The sequence below is a fragment of the Anopheles marshallii genome, chromosome 2, assembly GCF_943734725.1.
Source record: "Anopheles marshallii chromosome 2, idAnoMarsDA_429_01, whole genome shotgun sequence".
Lineage (NCBI taxonomy): Eukaryota > Metazoa > Arthropoda > Insecta > Diptera > Culicidae > Anopheles > Anopheles marshallii.
In genome coordinates, this window is record NC_071326.1 from 72655531 (window position 1) to 72672032 (window position 16502).

Sequence of the window (16502 nt, forward strand, 5' to 3'; positions counted from 1 at the left end):
ATCGACCAAGTAGAGAAGTACTTTTACGAGGTAGACTTATGAGAATCAAGATTTTTCAGGATTTTCAGGACGGTCAGGACTTTTTAGGTCAAGCCTTTCACGGAGGATCCAGCAATTCAACAATTCAATTTTCGCTTTGCATCGTATTGGCCAAGGTAGTGCGGCTGGTAGGGAAATCACGTCAAAGCATTCTTCCTGAAGTCTTACTAATGGAAGTATTTAAGTGATCTTAATTGCGTTCAGCTATCTCTTGATAGATTTTTTTTTATCAGCATCATTATCTATCATTCGAATTTACTCTCTAGGGTTTATCCTTTTATTAATAGTCTTATGCACTATTTGGTCCTTAAAATTCTTGAGGTATGGTGACTAGTCGTGTGATGAAAATCCCAAGTACCTCTGGAGAATATCAAGATCTGGTAGCTCGCCTAACCTTTCAGATTAACGAATTTCCCAAATTCCTGGATCAATCATCCTTATTCTGTTCTCTTCTGTGAAGATTCCATAAACCCAATGTTGGACGAGAACATAGGACATTAGAATAGAACAATGCTTCGAACCTTCAAGAGGTTTCAGAATCAACCCCTTGCGCTCAAAACTCCGCAATTCAGTTCGACAAAAGTACTGTATTCTTTACGGTGTTCTGGGCATTTTGCTTCATAAACGAAGACTAGCGTATGACAATGACGCCACGCATCTGTCCAATAAAACCACCGCAGCAGAACGCAATGAACGGGTCAATTAAAATTGAATAAATTTTTGTCCTGATTGATGACTTATTATCAGAAATTACACCCTACTTGGACAACCATTCCGTCCATTCGCAGACCTGGCGAACGTAATGAGACGTAATGTTCGACGTACCATATTTAGTGTTAAAAGACGTATTTCGTACGAAACATTAACCTTGCCAACTGCCAGAAGACACCAGAGACAAACAGCGACAAAACAGCAGAAAAAAATGCAACAATCCCGACCGAGACTCCCCCTGTAGACTGTACGGGTATCTCCGCATTGATAAAGTTGAGTCTGTCTCTGGAGAGCTGCAGCCAAAAAAAAAAACATGTTCCAAACAACAACAACAAAAAGTAACGTACACACCTTCGCTTCATCCAGTAGTTTTTTTTTTAAATGCTACTAGCAAAAACTTAACACACCAACCGGCTGTCTGAGTGAGGTGGAAACGAACGTGAACAAGAAGGAAAAAAAAACATCCCTAACCACACATCGAACAACATGCTGACTTCAACGTTTCAAGGTAGTTTCAAGACCAGTCCGCCGAACCTCTCCCAGGTGTGATGTGATCATGTGCGAACATACGGTCTGGCATGGGCAAGATAAATATAGCCACTCGATCCCCTCTTCTCGAACGCGCTTAATCCATTGGTAGGTGTGCGAAGGTCACAGCGCTGCGTTAAGAGTGTTCCAAAATTATTGTAACGTAATATAATAATTACAATATTATCATACTAACGATAAAGGTAGTAAAAGTCCCCAAAACATGTTCGTCAGATCCAGAAAGTCTAGAGTGAAGCTCCGGAAGGAATTCCCAACCAGTCGCATGAGCTTCCCTGGCTTTGCATAACAATAAGCGTAAAAATAGTTTAAACAGTCATTCCTAGTCCGTTGCTAGTTCGGAATTCCCATGCCCGAGCTGCTTAAATCACCGGCTGGCACACCTCGCCTAGCATGATCATCTTTTTTGGAGCTGTCCCCCCCATGCCATTTGAGGAGGTCACTTTTTTCACCCAGCATTATGAATGAATCTACTGAACTCCATTGACGAGCAACGCGGGTACTTCGGCTTCGCTTACGAGCAGCACTGAATGGATCAATGTCAATTGTTGTAGCAATGGCAGAAAAGAACATAAGCTCTGTGGCGGGGGGAAACGAGCATAAAGTCATAAATCATTGCTCGTCGAACTGGCCCGGACCGAAAACGGATCGTAACGAGATAAACGCGATCGCTCATAAATTGTGCACATGGTTTGTGAGGTATTCTTACTGATCGAGAGCGATTGACAGTTTTCTCGATCCGACCGCTCAATACTGGGCTGTCAATTATGTACGGTGGAAAGGAAAATAATAGAAGGTAATATTGAAGCACATGCAATCGAAACAATTATCCGTGCGATGTTTGAAATACGGCAAAGGTCGCCAAGGTGTACGAGCCGTGTATGATGGGTGAGATCAAAGATAAATGCGTGATCGATACTAAACAGCGTGTATGCCGCATCATCGTGTAATGGGCTCCATAAAGGAGTTGATGTGTAAAAGTGAATGATCGCTGATCAAGTAGATCGTCCGACGCGGGTAGTGAGTCCCTTGTGTTGGTAAATCAACAAGGGAGAATTCATTTGCATTAAATTATTCTAATGCGCTTAGAGAGGTATGTTGTCGATTCTACGCGTTGAGATCTGAGATCTTTGCATTGCTGGACATTTAAGAACTTTTCGGTGAAGTCATTAAATGACGAAAGATGAATGCGAAAAGAGATTCATATAAGGAAGAGAATATCAGTTTTGTTTCATTTATTCTTCTGAAGTTTAACTGTTAGTAATTGTACTAAACATCCTCCAAAGTTAGGAAGGCTTTTCGCCGTATGGAACATAGCGATCGCTCTAACGAAACATCCCATTCGACGAGAATTACCCGAAGGGGAAATAATTGCATTTATTCTCACGATGACTACCTCAAGAATCCTTGACATTCTAGCATGGTTACCCGACCAGGTTGTGAAACTTAGAACCACCACAACAAATCAAAGCTGATGTCTGGCACGAAATTCATCGCCGAATAGCTAACATTCCGCAATGTCTACCGTACGGCCGGTGAAGGTGACCGTTTATATTAATTATGATATACCGGATGCGGTGTGTCATAAAGAAATTCAACACCACAAAATAATGGTGACGGAAGCGCGTTCACACGGCGGGCAACTAAACTCCACACAGAGCCTACAACTCCACTGCAACATCACAATTCCGGGAGATGTAGAAGAACGAGTGTTTTTTTTTTCTCACATCTTCAAACCACATAATACGCTGGGAAAAGTTTAACAAAGCATCAGTAAATATTTCTTCCCACTCGATCGGTGAATGCTTTAGGTTTATGTAGGCATTTGGACCCGGATCACTCCGGACTCGGTTAGGTTAAGCTCGCTCTGATTAACGTCTAGTGTTTGAATAATGGGAAAAATCATTGCCTGGAATGTGCTTCACCGGACCGTGGAGCGTTGTGAGTCTTATTGACGTATAGGAAGAGATCATTAAAAATGTTCTACATCTCCAGTTTCAAATTCTCATCCAAATTTACTGCTCCAATTTGTGTTTAACCGAAGCAATCACTTCACAAAGATCGTCTCGCCTAGCGTCCTACTTACAATAGCGCCATTAGCACGAAAGTGTGAAACAGATGACGACCATCGTTTCGAATCGTACTTTCGTTTTTACCAACTTTTAATCACAAATTAGAGAAACACATCAGATCTGAAGCCTACTTACCGGAACTGTTTTGTCTTATCCTGCAAGTTGGTTACGAGCGTTCGGCGCAACGGAGCCGGCGATGCACCCGGCGATACATCCTGCTGCTGCTGTTGGGCGACGATGGCCCGGGCAAGAATTAAATCTTCCTCGCGCATTTTACTAACCCCTAGGTGTGGAAGATTTCTTTCAACTGACACAATCACTCACTGGATCCTTCTTCTGGAAACACACACCCACTCGAAACTCGCTACCCGCACTTCAACTTTCAGCCTACTTTGACGCAAGCAATCTTCAAGACTGATCACTGGACTGATCGCGCTTGGCCTATCTAACCCTAAGCACGGAAGCACGCTGGGATAGCGCAATCGGGCTGTGGCTTCTTTCACGCAACGCTGCACTCCAACTGCCGGAAAAATGTCCAATTCTGTTTATTTCCTCACGCTTCACACAATACGACACGGTACCGGATGCACAATATTTCCTTATAGATTGTGCAATAATAAACATCAACAACAAATAGGCACTTTGTATAGTATCTGACAGCGTAGTTTGACTTACTGACTGTGACTAGCCCTTCACCGACGCTGGTTTTTGGCTGTGTGTCATTATCTCTCACGTCTACTTACGATCACTGCACTACGATCAGGTAGGAAACCAACATGTAACACGCTCCCAACACACATTCACGCCACTAGTGACCGAAATTGTGAACAACTAGTTCTCCATGGTGCCGTTCCGTTTGCGTTATGCTTCTTCGCTTTGTAATCTTTTCAGAGGCCAGGAACTTCAACACAGAAGAACGCCGATACAACAACAAAAAAAAACGCCCTCCACTGCACACACGCGCGACCGCGACTGGAAACGTCCGACGGTCGAAGGTGGAAACCGAACTGAAGTCCAACCGTTGGGATTCTTCCATTTTTCTACGTTTCGCGCGATCTGTGCACCACAACTACACCAACAACGAGCCGCGATCGGCTGGCGTGGGGTGGGGGCGGGCATCCGAAAGGTGCGAACGGGACGCTGCTGTTCGCCCCGCACGTACATCAAGACGTACGACGATCTTCTCGCACGGACACCTTCTCCAACCCGTGTAGGATAAACATTTGCGCGGAGTACGGCGATCGTACATCATGGATAGGAAAGCTACGACACATTGAAACAACGATGTTGTCCGGATGGATGCGCAGCGTGTTGGATGTGATAAGATGTAATGTATTTCTCAATGATTGATTGATTATTTAGCGCAACCCTGGAAATATCTACCAAAAGTATTTATTGGGCAACAGAAAGGTACGTGATCTTAAATAGAATTCTAACAAACGTGATCAATTGGTCGTAGTTTGGAAGCTACCAAACTAGTGTTGTGCTTGCTGATGACTCTTAAGGCAGGTGGATTGGTTTGGTACATGACGGACAAGTGCTATAGATCTAACAAATCCTTTATCTCTTTGAAATAGAGATTATGTTCCATCAATCGATCTTCAATCAACCAAGTTCAATCTGAATCAGATTCACTAGATTCATCTTCACACTGTTGAAAACTGCTAAACATAAGCTGTAAAGGTGTCGTGGTCTTGCGAAATCAGTGAATTATTTTCGTATATTTAAGATATCTAGCATTAATTGCCTCCATAGCAAAAGAACGCATAAGAGAAATATAGTAATCGTCAGAAAAAATTTCTTAAACAATTCTTAGCCTGGCCATACCGTCATACTCATATCATATATAGCTGTATTAGTTAAGTTGTTATGTGTTGTGGATCTAAAATCAGACCGTAAACATTGTCTAGGTATTAACAATCTATTCTGGAGCTAGGAAATTAGTTTTGCTAAGTATAAAAGGGGCGTCTCCTGGAGGAAAATTTTCCACTGTGAAGTCATTCCTCTAGGTTCTAAAGATTCTAGCAAAGAGCAAACATCTAGTCCGGTGGTTAGGATAGGTGACATTGCTATAGGAGGAGACTACTACTAAATTACTACCTAAATTTCTAAATTTCCGCTGTATATTTTCTATTCTTATGTTGTTGAAGCGGTGACCAGACAATAAAAACAAACTCCACGACAGGAATTATTTGTATAATAACAAATATCCGTTGCTATGAATTTCAAGACTTCAAAATGCGTACCAAAATACGAACTCTTCAGGTATTCTTCAGCCAACCAAACATTTCTATAGATGCTACAGAAGGTGACATATAACTCCTATAAAACATCAAATTACTTATAGCAATTTGAATAACAACCACACATCAAATTAGTTACATTAAATGATCGCACCATGCATAATGGCGATCGTTCTAGCCGAAGTTATATGCCGTTCCATCTCTTCAAGCTCGACCTCCTGCGAAGGATACTCACACTCGGCACAGGACTGACGGCGCAGCTGCAGGATCTGCTTGTGCTTCTTCCAGCACACGATGCCAGTAGTCATCACCACCACTAGCAACACACCGCCAACGCCGTAAAATATAGCCGACCACAGCATACTCCTGCAGAACGGTAGTTCGTGATGCGAGCGCCTAAGGTCCTTCACCTCCGTGCTCATGTTCGCGAGCAGATACCCGAACAGTTTCCGCACCTTGTCGTGGCCAATGCTGAATCGTCCCGCACGTCCAAAGATCCACACGTACTCCAGCTTGTTGTGTCCGAGCTGAGCGCACGAAAATGCCAGCAAATAATCTTTCTCGTGCAGCCCGAGAACGGTCGTGTTAAGAAGGGTCGTGCTGCCCGGCTTGCCACTGTCGTACATATGGGTACCGCGTAGTTGCAGCTGAAACGGCTGAAAGCACTCCTTCTTATGCTCCAGCACAATCACGTACTTGGAGCTGTAGTGTTCCTCGATTTCCAGCTTCTTGTCGAACAGCGCCTCAAAGCGTACGTTGGAAAAGTAAAGGATTTGTCCATTTTTACCTTCGAACAAACGAATTAGAAATGGTTCGAAGCGGATGGCTTTTAGGAACGGACATCGCCCGTACACCATGGTGCCTTTGATGTGGACGACACACGCTACCAGCACCGTTACGATTAACTGCCACATCCTTTGTCGATCGGAAACGTTCGATTGCCGTGGTCCTCCGAGGAGTGGTCCACGCAAACCTACAGTCTAGACGAAATCGAATCAAATTGGAAGCATTAAACTATTGTTATTGTCATTGGACGGCACCTGTTGTAATTAGATCTGCACAGATCTGCCTGATAAGGAAGGTGTACGGTACCACATACCGATTGCGCATTCGAAATGTTGTGGCCCCGAGGGTATCGCCATGCTGAGCGCTGGTGGGAAAATTGTACACACGAAGTTTGAAAGTCCACATTTAATTGCTAGGTAGGCTAGCAGCGTGGCTGTCCACGGTGACAGCTGGCGTATGATTTAGGAGACGCCCGGAGAACCAATGTCCAGAGCTTTCAATTTTCATCTGAACTTGTGCACATTTACTTCACTGATTGCTGTGGAGCGGTCTAGTAGCAGCAAGCAATGTGTTAATGGAGCGAATGAGAATAGAAAAAGGAAGGGTAAAAACTAATGAAACTTAAAAGTCCAGCAACGCCTTCACAAAACCTCCAGACCGGTCTGTCTGAGGGTAAATTGAAAAACGGTGTCCTGGTACACTGCTGAGGTTAGGTTGATTAATTGATATTGCATCTGAAAGCATGTTTGCCCCAGGCCATTCACGTATGTATCACTCCAAAGTTCGATTGTCAGCTTCATGCTCTGGAATATTGTAAGTGAATAATTTTTAAGCTGATACACAGCTTATTCTTCAGTGCAAGGTACTACATCAAGCTCAATCCTCATCATCTATAGTTAAATGATAATATGTATGTGATTATTTAAAGTAATATATTTTTTTCCATAAAATAGGGCACAATTCATACTTACAAGCATATTGGAGAAGCTTATTAGCATAACGATCTACTTGGATGTCCGGAACTAGGTTTTAGGCGTCAGGTCCAGGTGGAGACTAGATCCACGAACACGATTGGACAAGGTCCATGTCTCAGAGACGTATGTGAGTATTGAAACTGTATAAGTTTGCTCGTCGCTGAAGGTATTTTGAGTAGAGGTGATTCCCCAGACTGTAGAAATACCGGTTGACAGCCAGCAACACTCCAAAATAGATGCAATTTTGGACCACTTCGAAAGTACGCAACCTGCTAGGTCATATAATGGCTTTAACTAGACTTATTATTACATCGCAGGCGAAGATAACCAGGCCTGCACTACAATCTCTAATCTTAGCCAAGATGATATTCGTTCCGCCATCTTCGGTGTGTTAGACCAAACGCAAAGGCACGAGATCACTATTTACTGCCACCACTTTCTCACTGTATTCACCCTGTTGTAGTGGTGATGGATCTTGCCATCAGAATGACCGATCTATTTTTTTATATCTTCTTTATTATTTGTACGATAACAAGTATGCAAACATTATTGATATTATGTCATCAGCTGCAGTCGCTAGACCGTATCTCTATATCAGTTCATGCGTTGTTCTCTCCTAAAGGGGTTTCGAGCGATGGGGGGAAAAGAGTGGCGGTATGTAAGCCGGTGAAGAATAATCCTACCGCGTGTCTTTTGCCTTCCTTTCGTTTCAGTTCCAGATATTTCCCCAAACGATACGAAACTGGCCTATCGGTCACAAAGGATAATAATCTCGCATTAATGCCCAACACAGGTGCGCACAGGGAAGTTTTCGAAGCAACATAATCCGTTAACACAATCCGGCGTTACCGTCCACGTGGCACACGTGTTGACACCTTCCTTGCCCATTGCACAGCTCGTAACGATGCACTATCACGCCAGCAAAAAGGTACCCTTACGCGGCCAACGGAAAAGGTAACGTACGATCGACACAATGCGGTTATAAGGTTTACAATCATGGACACGGAGGGAGGGAGGGGGATGGGGATGGTAGGAGAGGAGAGAAAGAGAGATAATGGATTCCAATTTAAAAAAAAAAACACAATAGAAATATGTATAACAATTGTTCTGCCGGTGCGCTCGGTCACGATCCTTGCTCAGACGGTGTACTTTGAAAAATCGTCCACATGATAACTGATGCCACTGGTTGCACTGTTGGCGGCCGAGCTGAGATCGTTTGCCGAGCCACCGCCCTGCTGCAGCTGCTGTTGCTGCTTCTGCTGGTCCTCCTGCTGCTGCCCATACCGGGAGCGAATGTTTTTGATCTTACGCAACCGCTCCAGCCAGTTCGAGGAGTACGGGCTAGAGTTTTTCGTTTTCAGCGATTGGGCAACCAGCGAGGCTAACTGTAACCAGAACAAAAAGTGCACATGTTAGGAAACTGTTGCTTTACAGTATCATATCCCCCAATCGATGACTCACGTTCGCATGCAGTGCCATCTGGCGGGCCAGTAACGGTGCCGTATGATCGGAGACGATTTTCGTATCCCGCGTCACGTGCTGGGCGATGTCGTCCTTCGAGCGGATGAAAACGCGATTGCTGTTAAGCTCGATTGGCTCCACAATTACGCACGCGTAATTATACTGACCCTGCAGTGACGAAACGAAACCCCAATCAATTAATCTACCACTGCACGAGAACAGGCTCGTTCTTCGCTTGCTAACAAACAACTCACCCGGATCGTTTTCAGGTCATACTCCTCACCGCTCTCGTTGTACACGATCGTGACGAAATCGTTCCCGATGTGCTTCTTCTTCTCATTACAGTGCGGATCCTGCCGCTTGTTCGGCATCAGTGTCGCAACGTGGAACGTTAGCTGCACGATGTCATCCTGGTAGATGTACGTGAACGCACCGTCCTTACCGTTGCTTTCGAGATCGATGAAGATGTTCTTCTCTTTGGCGTCCTTGATCGCGACCAGCGTACCGAGACTGCTCAGAAACTCCGCATACCGCAGGCTGCCGTACCGGTTTTTCAAAATCTCCGTCTCGTTCCCTGCCTGGCCCGGCCCCACATACAGCACACCGATCTTGTGCATCTCGAACGGCGGTATCAGATCGAGCAGTGCGATCGCCTTCTCCGGATCTTTGTCCATCAGCAGCGGACACTCGCTGCCGAACTGCCCGTGGTGGTACAGCTGCAGGAAGACAAAGCTCGGACTGACCACCGTACGGTTGATGTGCTCGTTGCGCATCCGCGACACGTTCGCCGCACTCCACTTGGAACCATCGCGCGAATAGTGCTCCCGCACGGTGGAAATGGTTTTGGAGCGACCGCGTGGCAGATTGTCATTATCGTTGGTGGCACCGCCCATGCCGAGCAGGCCACCCCCCATGCCTGAACCACCCATCGCTGGAAACGATGGCGACGCGGTGCCGGAACTGGACTGCTTCAGGTTGGTGGTGTTCCGCGCTATCAACCGGGGCGACAGTGGTACCGGCGATTGGGGCGGTTTGCTCGTTACCTTCTCCATCGGCAGCTTCAGGCTGAGCGCGGACGAGGATGACGTGTGCGTGATCGGATGCATCGCGATCGGTGCGATCATCTGCTGGCTCGCTGCGTTCGACACGGTGGCGCTTTGTGAGTTAATCGCTTCGTTCGATGCGGCCCCACTGTCGGTGAGTGCGCGCGTTGCTAGCGTTGCATCGTCCGCTGAGTGTTGCTTGCGGGGCGCCACCATCGAGGCGGGCATCGGATCGAGTGTGTTGGACTCGGGCAGCGAGGTTGTGATCGCTGTCGCCTTGTTCGCACTGAACTCGGCTTGATGCTTCGCCGTAACCGTGCCGCGAACCGTCGGCGGCGCAACAGCCGATGCATCGTGCATGTTGCTCTGCATCCGCAGTGCCGTCGGTGGCGGAGGCGTTGAGCCGGCGATTTCCTCCGGAATTGCCTCACAGCTGACACCTTTACCGTAGGCGGATTTTTTCTTCTCCACCACGGCACCTTCGGTGGTCTGGCCGGGAGTAGTTACAACAGCTGATCCCGAATCGCCGCCAGCAGCAACCACCATGCCGGCCGTATCCTGTCCCACGTTCTCTTTCGCTTTGCTCAAAAACTGACTGTTCCATTTGGTGCCCATCTCGGGGCTTGAGTTGACTCTTCGAACCGGTTTGCGCGTACGGCCCTCCGTATCGTCAAACATGACACCCTCGGTACCATCGTATCGAATTCTTCGCCCATTCTCATCACTATCATCGTCATCGTCATCCTCGTCGTCTTCATCGTCGGAAGCTAGTGCGGTGCTCGACTGCTTGCCGGGAATGTTAATAGGGCCCGATCCGCCACCACTCAGCGATGCACCCTCTACACCTCCCGAGAGGACATTCTTCAGCTCCTCGTCCTCGCTCTGTTCCTGTTCCTCCTCTACCGACGGTTTCTTCTTCGAATCGGTTTTCTTGACCATTTCAAACACTTCGTCCGAGATGGACACTTTTGCACGCGTGTGCTGGTACACGGACGCTTGCTGCACGGAAACATTCACCTGTTCCGCACTTCCCAGGTTGGATGGTTGTATGTCACCTTCGGATGTAAAGGATGGTCCGGCCGCTAATCGATCAACCATCGTCGCCGATGGAATATCAACACTGCTACCGAAGGGTGTGATTCCATCGGTACCGTACGGTTGCTGGCCGCCAGCGACTATTGTCAGGTAATCCGTCCCGACCACCCCACCGCCGACGCTGGGCGCAAATAGTGATGTAAGATCCTGCAGCGCTACATCACCCCCGAGTATATCGTGCGAAACTTGCGTTTGGATGCGTGTTATCCACGAAGTAAAGCCGGTCGGTCGGCGAACGCATACTTCCGCCCAGCCCGTACACACGCAGGCGCACGGTTGTACCGGCTTGTCGAACCCGATACCGGACGACGATGAGGAACCACCGGTCAGCGAGCTACTGAGCTGCTGCGGTAGGATCAAACGGTTGCCGATGGTGGCCATTAAACCTGGTGGAGCGCGCGGTGCTACTAGTGAGCTAGTGCGCTGCAACTGCAGTTCCCCTCCAGCCGAACCCATTCCACCCATACCCGGGCCAATTATAGGATCCGCCGAGTCGGGATTACTTCCACGGCGCGATAGTGCTTCCAGCGACCCGGACGAGTAACCTTCCTGTGAGCCCTGGCGGAAAAAGCGATTGCCAGCTGTTGTAGTTCCAGTGGCCGCTAGTCCGCCGGCAGACACGGGCCCGTGGGCGGAGTGCGGTGCCGTTGGGAATGGTGTTGCCGCTGTCGAAGATGAGGTCGAACTGGACGTCGTCAGATCGGTGCTGTCCGATTCATTTGCGCTAAAATGATAAAGTACGGCCACACAGTAATGAACCGAGTTTTAATATTTGTTGTCTGTTGAAACACCAGCTTAAATGGATTATTGTTTTAATTTTAAAATGAAAAATAATGAGGACATTGGTATTTGTTTAATCAATTTTTAACAACTCGAAGGTAATGGCTGAAGAAATATTTTTTTTTTGTTAAAAAATAGCATTTAGCAGAATTGTGTGTAATTTAATGTAATTTAACACTAGAACTACCGAACCAGTCATTTTGGTGAAAAAAAAAACTTTTGTAAGTTAAACATTTATACCGTGGTTTAAGAATCAGTTTTAAAACTCTTCGAAATTGATCACAAACTAATTTTGAAAAATTAATCAAAACGTTTGGTATTTCTAATGTAAAAAAATTGGCGCTTGGCTAATAATAGGTTTGCACCATGTTTAGTACAAATGCACTAACTGTTCAATAGTACTTGAAGCCATTCTGGATCATTATTTTACTATACTGCCTACCTTGAACCCGACCTTAAGAATCGACAAATGAACCATTTTATCCTACAGGTAGGGTAACGCAACAAATGTGCTGGAAGGGCCAAATCGATTAATACTTGCATGCAGCGGATGAAGATGATAATCCGAATCGAAGGACATTGGTAAAAACAATGGGGGTGGTGTTCAGAACGGAACAGAACAGGTGGGAACAATTACCCCGACACAACAGCAAACTATCGATCTTACCTACTGTGTTGCAAACTGGCTTTGGTATACCTTTTATTCGACGTCGATGCCGACGCAGGTGTCATCGGGGCTCCTCCATTGTCGGTTGGGTACAAGGTTTTGCCAGTACCCGTACTACCACCGTCCGCTCCCAGCCCTATCCCGGACAGTCCGGAATCTTTGCCGGATGAGGCACTGCTAAACTGTGGCTCCGGTGAAAGCGGCTGTCCACCACCGACCGTCGTCGTGGTGGTCGCGGTGCTTGCGCTACTATTCGACTTCGACAACAGTGCATGGGTGTTGGGCTGGTGCGGGTACTGCTGCTGATATGGAACCAATTTTGCACTACCGGAATCGGCTCCGCTACCACTGTTTGCCGCCGACTGGCAATACTGATGGCACCGATCGCACAGCCCGTTCCGGAAGGTGACGCCCGAACAACCGCTCGTCGTGATGGTGATCAGATCGTGCCCGACCAGCCAGGTCATTGATTGACCGCCGGATAGCAAAAAATCGGCCGACGGCAAACGCTTCGAGATGCCGGAGCAGGGCGAAAACGTGTGGCGCACCATAAAGTCAACGCACGTATCCGCCAGCTCACAGTGGAACCGATACATATCGTCATTGAGCGGTGAAATCGCGTATACCTTCTGCGTCGGTAGCTGTGCGGATGATTGCGCGATGGAAACGGCCGATCCGGACGCGGTGGACGATGCGACACCAGCCGTACCCGATGGGCGCTGGCCCGTTTGTTGCTGCTGTTGCTGCTGGGATTGCTTCTGTTGCTGTGCCTGCTGTTGGATGCGATCGCGACGGCGCGAACTTTGCTCCGTCAGGCTGGAGCTACGCTTGCGCTCGGACGAATCTTCGTTCACCTGCGAGAACGCTCGCGATCCATCCTGAAACGGTACGTGCACGTACGATTCGAGACCCTGCACGATAAACTTTACCAGCTGGTGGCGCATTGGCAGCTTGCACTTGATGAACCAAGCCGCCACAACGTAATGCGCCAGCGAAACCGTATAGTGATCGTACCGGAACGGGTTGGTAAATGGTAGCGACATCGCCATCACGCACATGTACGTGCGCATGGTAAAGTTGCCGAACCGGAAGCTCGGCACCAGGATGAGCGTGGACAGAAATTCCAGCACCGGCAGTGCGACCATCTTCGTGCCGGTCATTTTGCTCAACTCCAGCAGCAGGTCGGCCATCTTCGGCATCAGCTGTTCCGGCATCTCGAGCAGCAGGATCGTAAGCATGCGGATGCATTCGTGCGGACGACGTGAAATTAAGCCCTGCTTTAGCGCGTCGATGATGTTCTTCTGCGTGTTAAAATCCAAATGCTGATGATACATCGCGAGACTCGACAGGGCGGGTAGTATCAGCTCCATGTAGTCGGACATCTTCGGTACCATGTTCGCGGGCAGCTGCAACTTCTCCAGCTGCATCTTATCCGTGTACATGCGGTAAAGTGTGCGGGCGAGTGAGTCCACATCGTTACCCTGGATCAGTGCCTTGTTCTGCATCACGCTGGGCAGTTCGGTCAGCACAAGCTGAATCACCTCCCAGTCCTTTTCCTCCTTCAGGCACAGCACGATCACCTGGCAGCCGCGCTTGATCGAGATCGTCGTAAGGTTCGTGGCCGGGATACGATCCATTGCCTTCGAACCAGCATCGGAACCCCCGGTGGCGGTTAGATTTAACTGGCTGGTCGATTGACTCGACAAATATGGTTGCGGCTGTAGGCTCTGATGCTGGTACGGTCCCTCTATGCCTAGGTAATGCGAAAACCGCACCCGATTACCGTCCTCCGGATCGGGATAACCTATATGGAACGAACCGTTAGCGCGCGCCTTCATCATCCAGGAAAATATCCGGTAACGAACGGTGGTCACGTTCGCCAGCACGTGCGGACGCTGGTAGTGCAGTTCGAGCAATCCGATCAGCATGCTATACACACGGATCGCGTGCAACGAAGGCAACCGGTACAGCTTCACGATAAACAACCGTATCAAACCATCCACCAGCAGTATAATATCTTCGGCATCCTGCTCCGACCGAACGACCTGGTTCTCGTCGTACGGACGGTGCAGCAACTTTTCCACTATTTCCAACAGCTCGATGCAGCGTTTCGTCTCGCAGTGGATCGTAAACTCGATAAGCGTCCGTGCAACCGCCTTCCTTACTTCGGCATCCTTCTCCAGCGGTACCGTGCCCAGATGCACGATCACAATACGCTCGAGTATTTCATCCTCGTACGCCGCTCGGTTGGCAGACATTATCCGTTCGAGGGCTTGTATCGCGTAGATTCGCACGTTACTGTTCTTCATGCGGTAAAATCGATCCATAAACTGGCACAATTGTTTCAACCACTCCGACCGTGTGGCCGATATTTTACTGGCCCTATAGTCGATCAGCTGACGAACCGATGCTTCCGGTCGTTCGGTAGACACGTGCTCGATCAAAGCGTACACTTTCTCCGGGTCCGCGTTCATGATGCCCTGCTGCAGGAGCGTTTCGATCATGTTCAGCGTTTCGTGAAAGTGCGTAACGACCGTATGTTCCGCCGGTAACCGATGTATGGCGAGGTTGTGCGAAATCTCCGTCATGATATCGCAAATAATATCCCACGTTGGTTCGTTCAGCTCGTTGCCCGACTTTTGTATTAACCGATTCATGCTCAGTATTACTTCGTACGTAACAATCACATGTCTACTTTTCAGTGCCTAAAAGACGGAACCCAAGATTAAGCAATATTCGAACATAATAAACCATCTTTTTTAAATGATACGCCTCTACTTACATTCCAAAAGCTGGTCAACACTAGCGAAGGCGAACAGTTGAGGATCGGCACAACGCTGATACCCCACAGTCCGACGTTCGTGTGAAAGATGGCCCCACGGAGCAGAGCATCGTCCTGGTGAAAGGCCGGATTGTTCAGTATGTTGCACATCGTTAGCAACGTCGCATGCCCGAGTGCCGTCCCGAAGAGATTCTTCATAATCTTCCAAGAGTGTTGACAGTACGCCTCCTGGTTAACCATCCGGCACAGGATGATAATGAACAGCGTGAGCGATTCGTTCGGTATGATCGCGTAACAGATGAAGCAATCCAGCACCGACAGACACAGCAGTATCGTGTTCGTTTCCTGCTTGTTGCACGTCATGTCGAAAATGTACGACACAACGCCGACGAGAAACTTCGGTTCCAGGCTGGCGGCATTGTACTTGATCAGGTTCACGATCAGCTCCAGCAGCGAATCAATCAGACCCGCCTCGTGGATCGGTTTAATCCACTCGAGCAGAAACGGGCCGATCTCCTTTTCGAAATGCTGAATGTTCTTGCCCGTCTCGGTGAGCTGCTTCAGCATCTCCAACCGATAGGAAATATCTTCCGGTTCGCTGTGGCTTTCGATCACGCGATAGAACTGGGCCCGCATCATCCCCAGACTGTCGTACTGCCCCTGTATGAGCCGGCAATAGAAGGCCAGTGCGCACTGGCGTTGCTCCATCAGCTTGTTGCCGACGAGCAAGTCCTTTGTCAGCTCCCACAGCGATTGTACTGCGTCCGGTTCGAGTCGGGACGTCATCACCTGTTCGCCAAAGTCTCGTAAAGCTTTGCATCGTTGGGTGACGGGTGTTTCTGGCCGCAGCTCGCGTTCCAGTTCTGGCGAGATCGGTAAATCATGGCGAGAGCTTGACACTAACCACAAAAGAGAGACGAGAGAACATTGAAGCAAATGAGAAAAGCGCCTGAAATTGCTACACCCGAATCTTACCACTGCCGGGCTTGTATATGCGGAAGAACTGCTTAATCTTGGACAGTTGGTTTTCCCGTTCCCTGGCAGTCATCTTGCTAGCCGTACTGCACCAGTACCGCGTACGCGTTCACTTCGGCTATGGGTTGGTAACGGAGTGCATCGGTTTGCAGAGGGCTGAAATGTTTATTGGCTTTGTGAAGAAGGATATCGATGGATTGACTATTTTTCACTCCTCAGCACCACCAAACCCATCCTGATTTTCTTGCTTTTTTTCTTTAGGAACGGCCTTTTGACACTTCACCGACCGTCGGGCTGGTTCGCAGACGTCACGCGACAGCTGACAGCA

General features: G+C 48.1%; 1 protein-coding gene across 1 annotated transcript; it reads right to left on the reverse strand.

Annotated features, from left to right (window-relative positions):
- Positions 1-8507: 8507 nt before the first annotated feature.
- On the reverse strand, positions 8508-16247 carry LOC128715276 (tuberin). Its single transcript, XM_053810161.1, has 6 exons — positions 16175-16247; positions 15200-16098; positions 12418-15122; positions 9087-11694; positions 8833-9000; positions 8508-8756 (listed from the first exon to the last, which is right to left on the reverse strand). Exons 1-6 carry the CDS (start codon positions 16245-16247, stop codon positions 8508-8510), a joined length of 6702 nt encoding a protein of 2233 aa, XP_053666136.1.
- Between the last annotated feature and the right edge of the window lie 255 nt (positions 16248-16502).

Coding starts and splice junctions, on each gene's coding strand:
- LOC128715276 (XM_053810161.1), bottom strand. CDS start 16,247: ATGACTGCCAGGGAACGGGAAAACCAACTGTCCAAGATTAAGCAGTTC. Junction 16,099..16,174: donor CATATACAAGCCCGGCAGTG/GTAAGATTCGGG, acceptor TTTTGTGGTTAG/TGTCAAGCTCTCGCCATGAT. Junction 9,001..9,086: donor ATGACCTGAAAACGATCCGG/GTGAGTTGTTTG, acceptor TCGTCACTGCAG/GGTCAGTATAATTACGCGTG.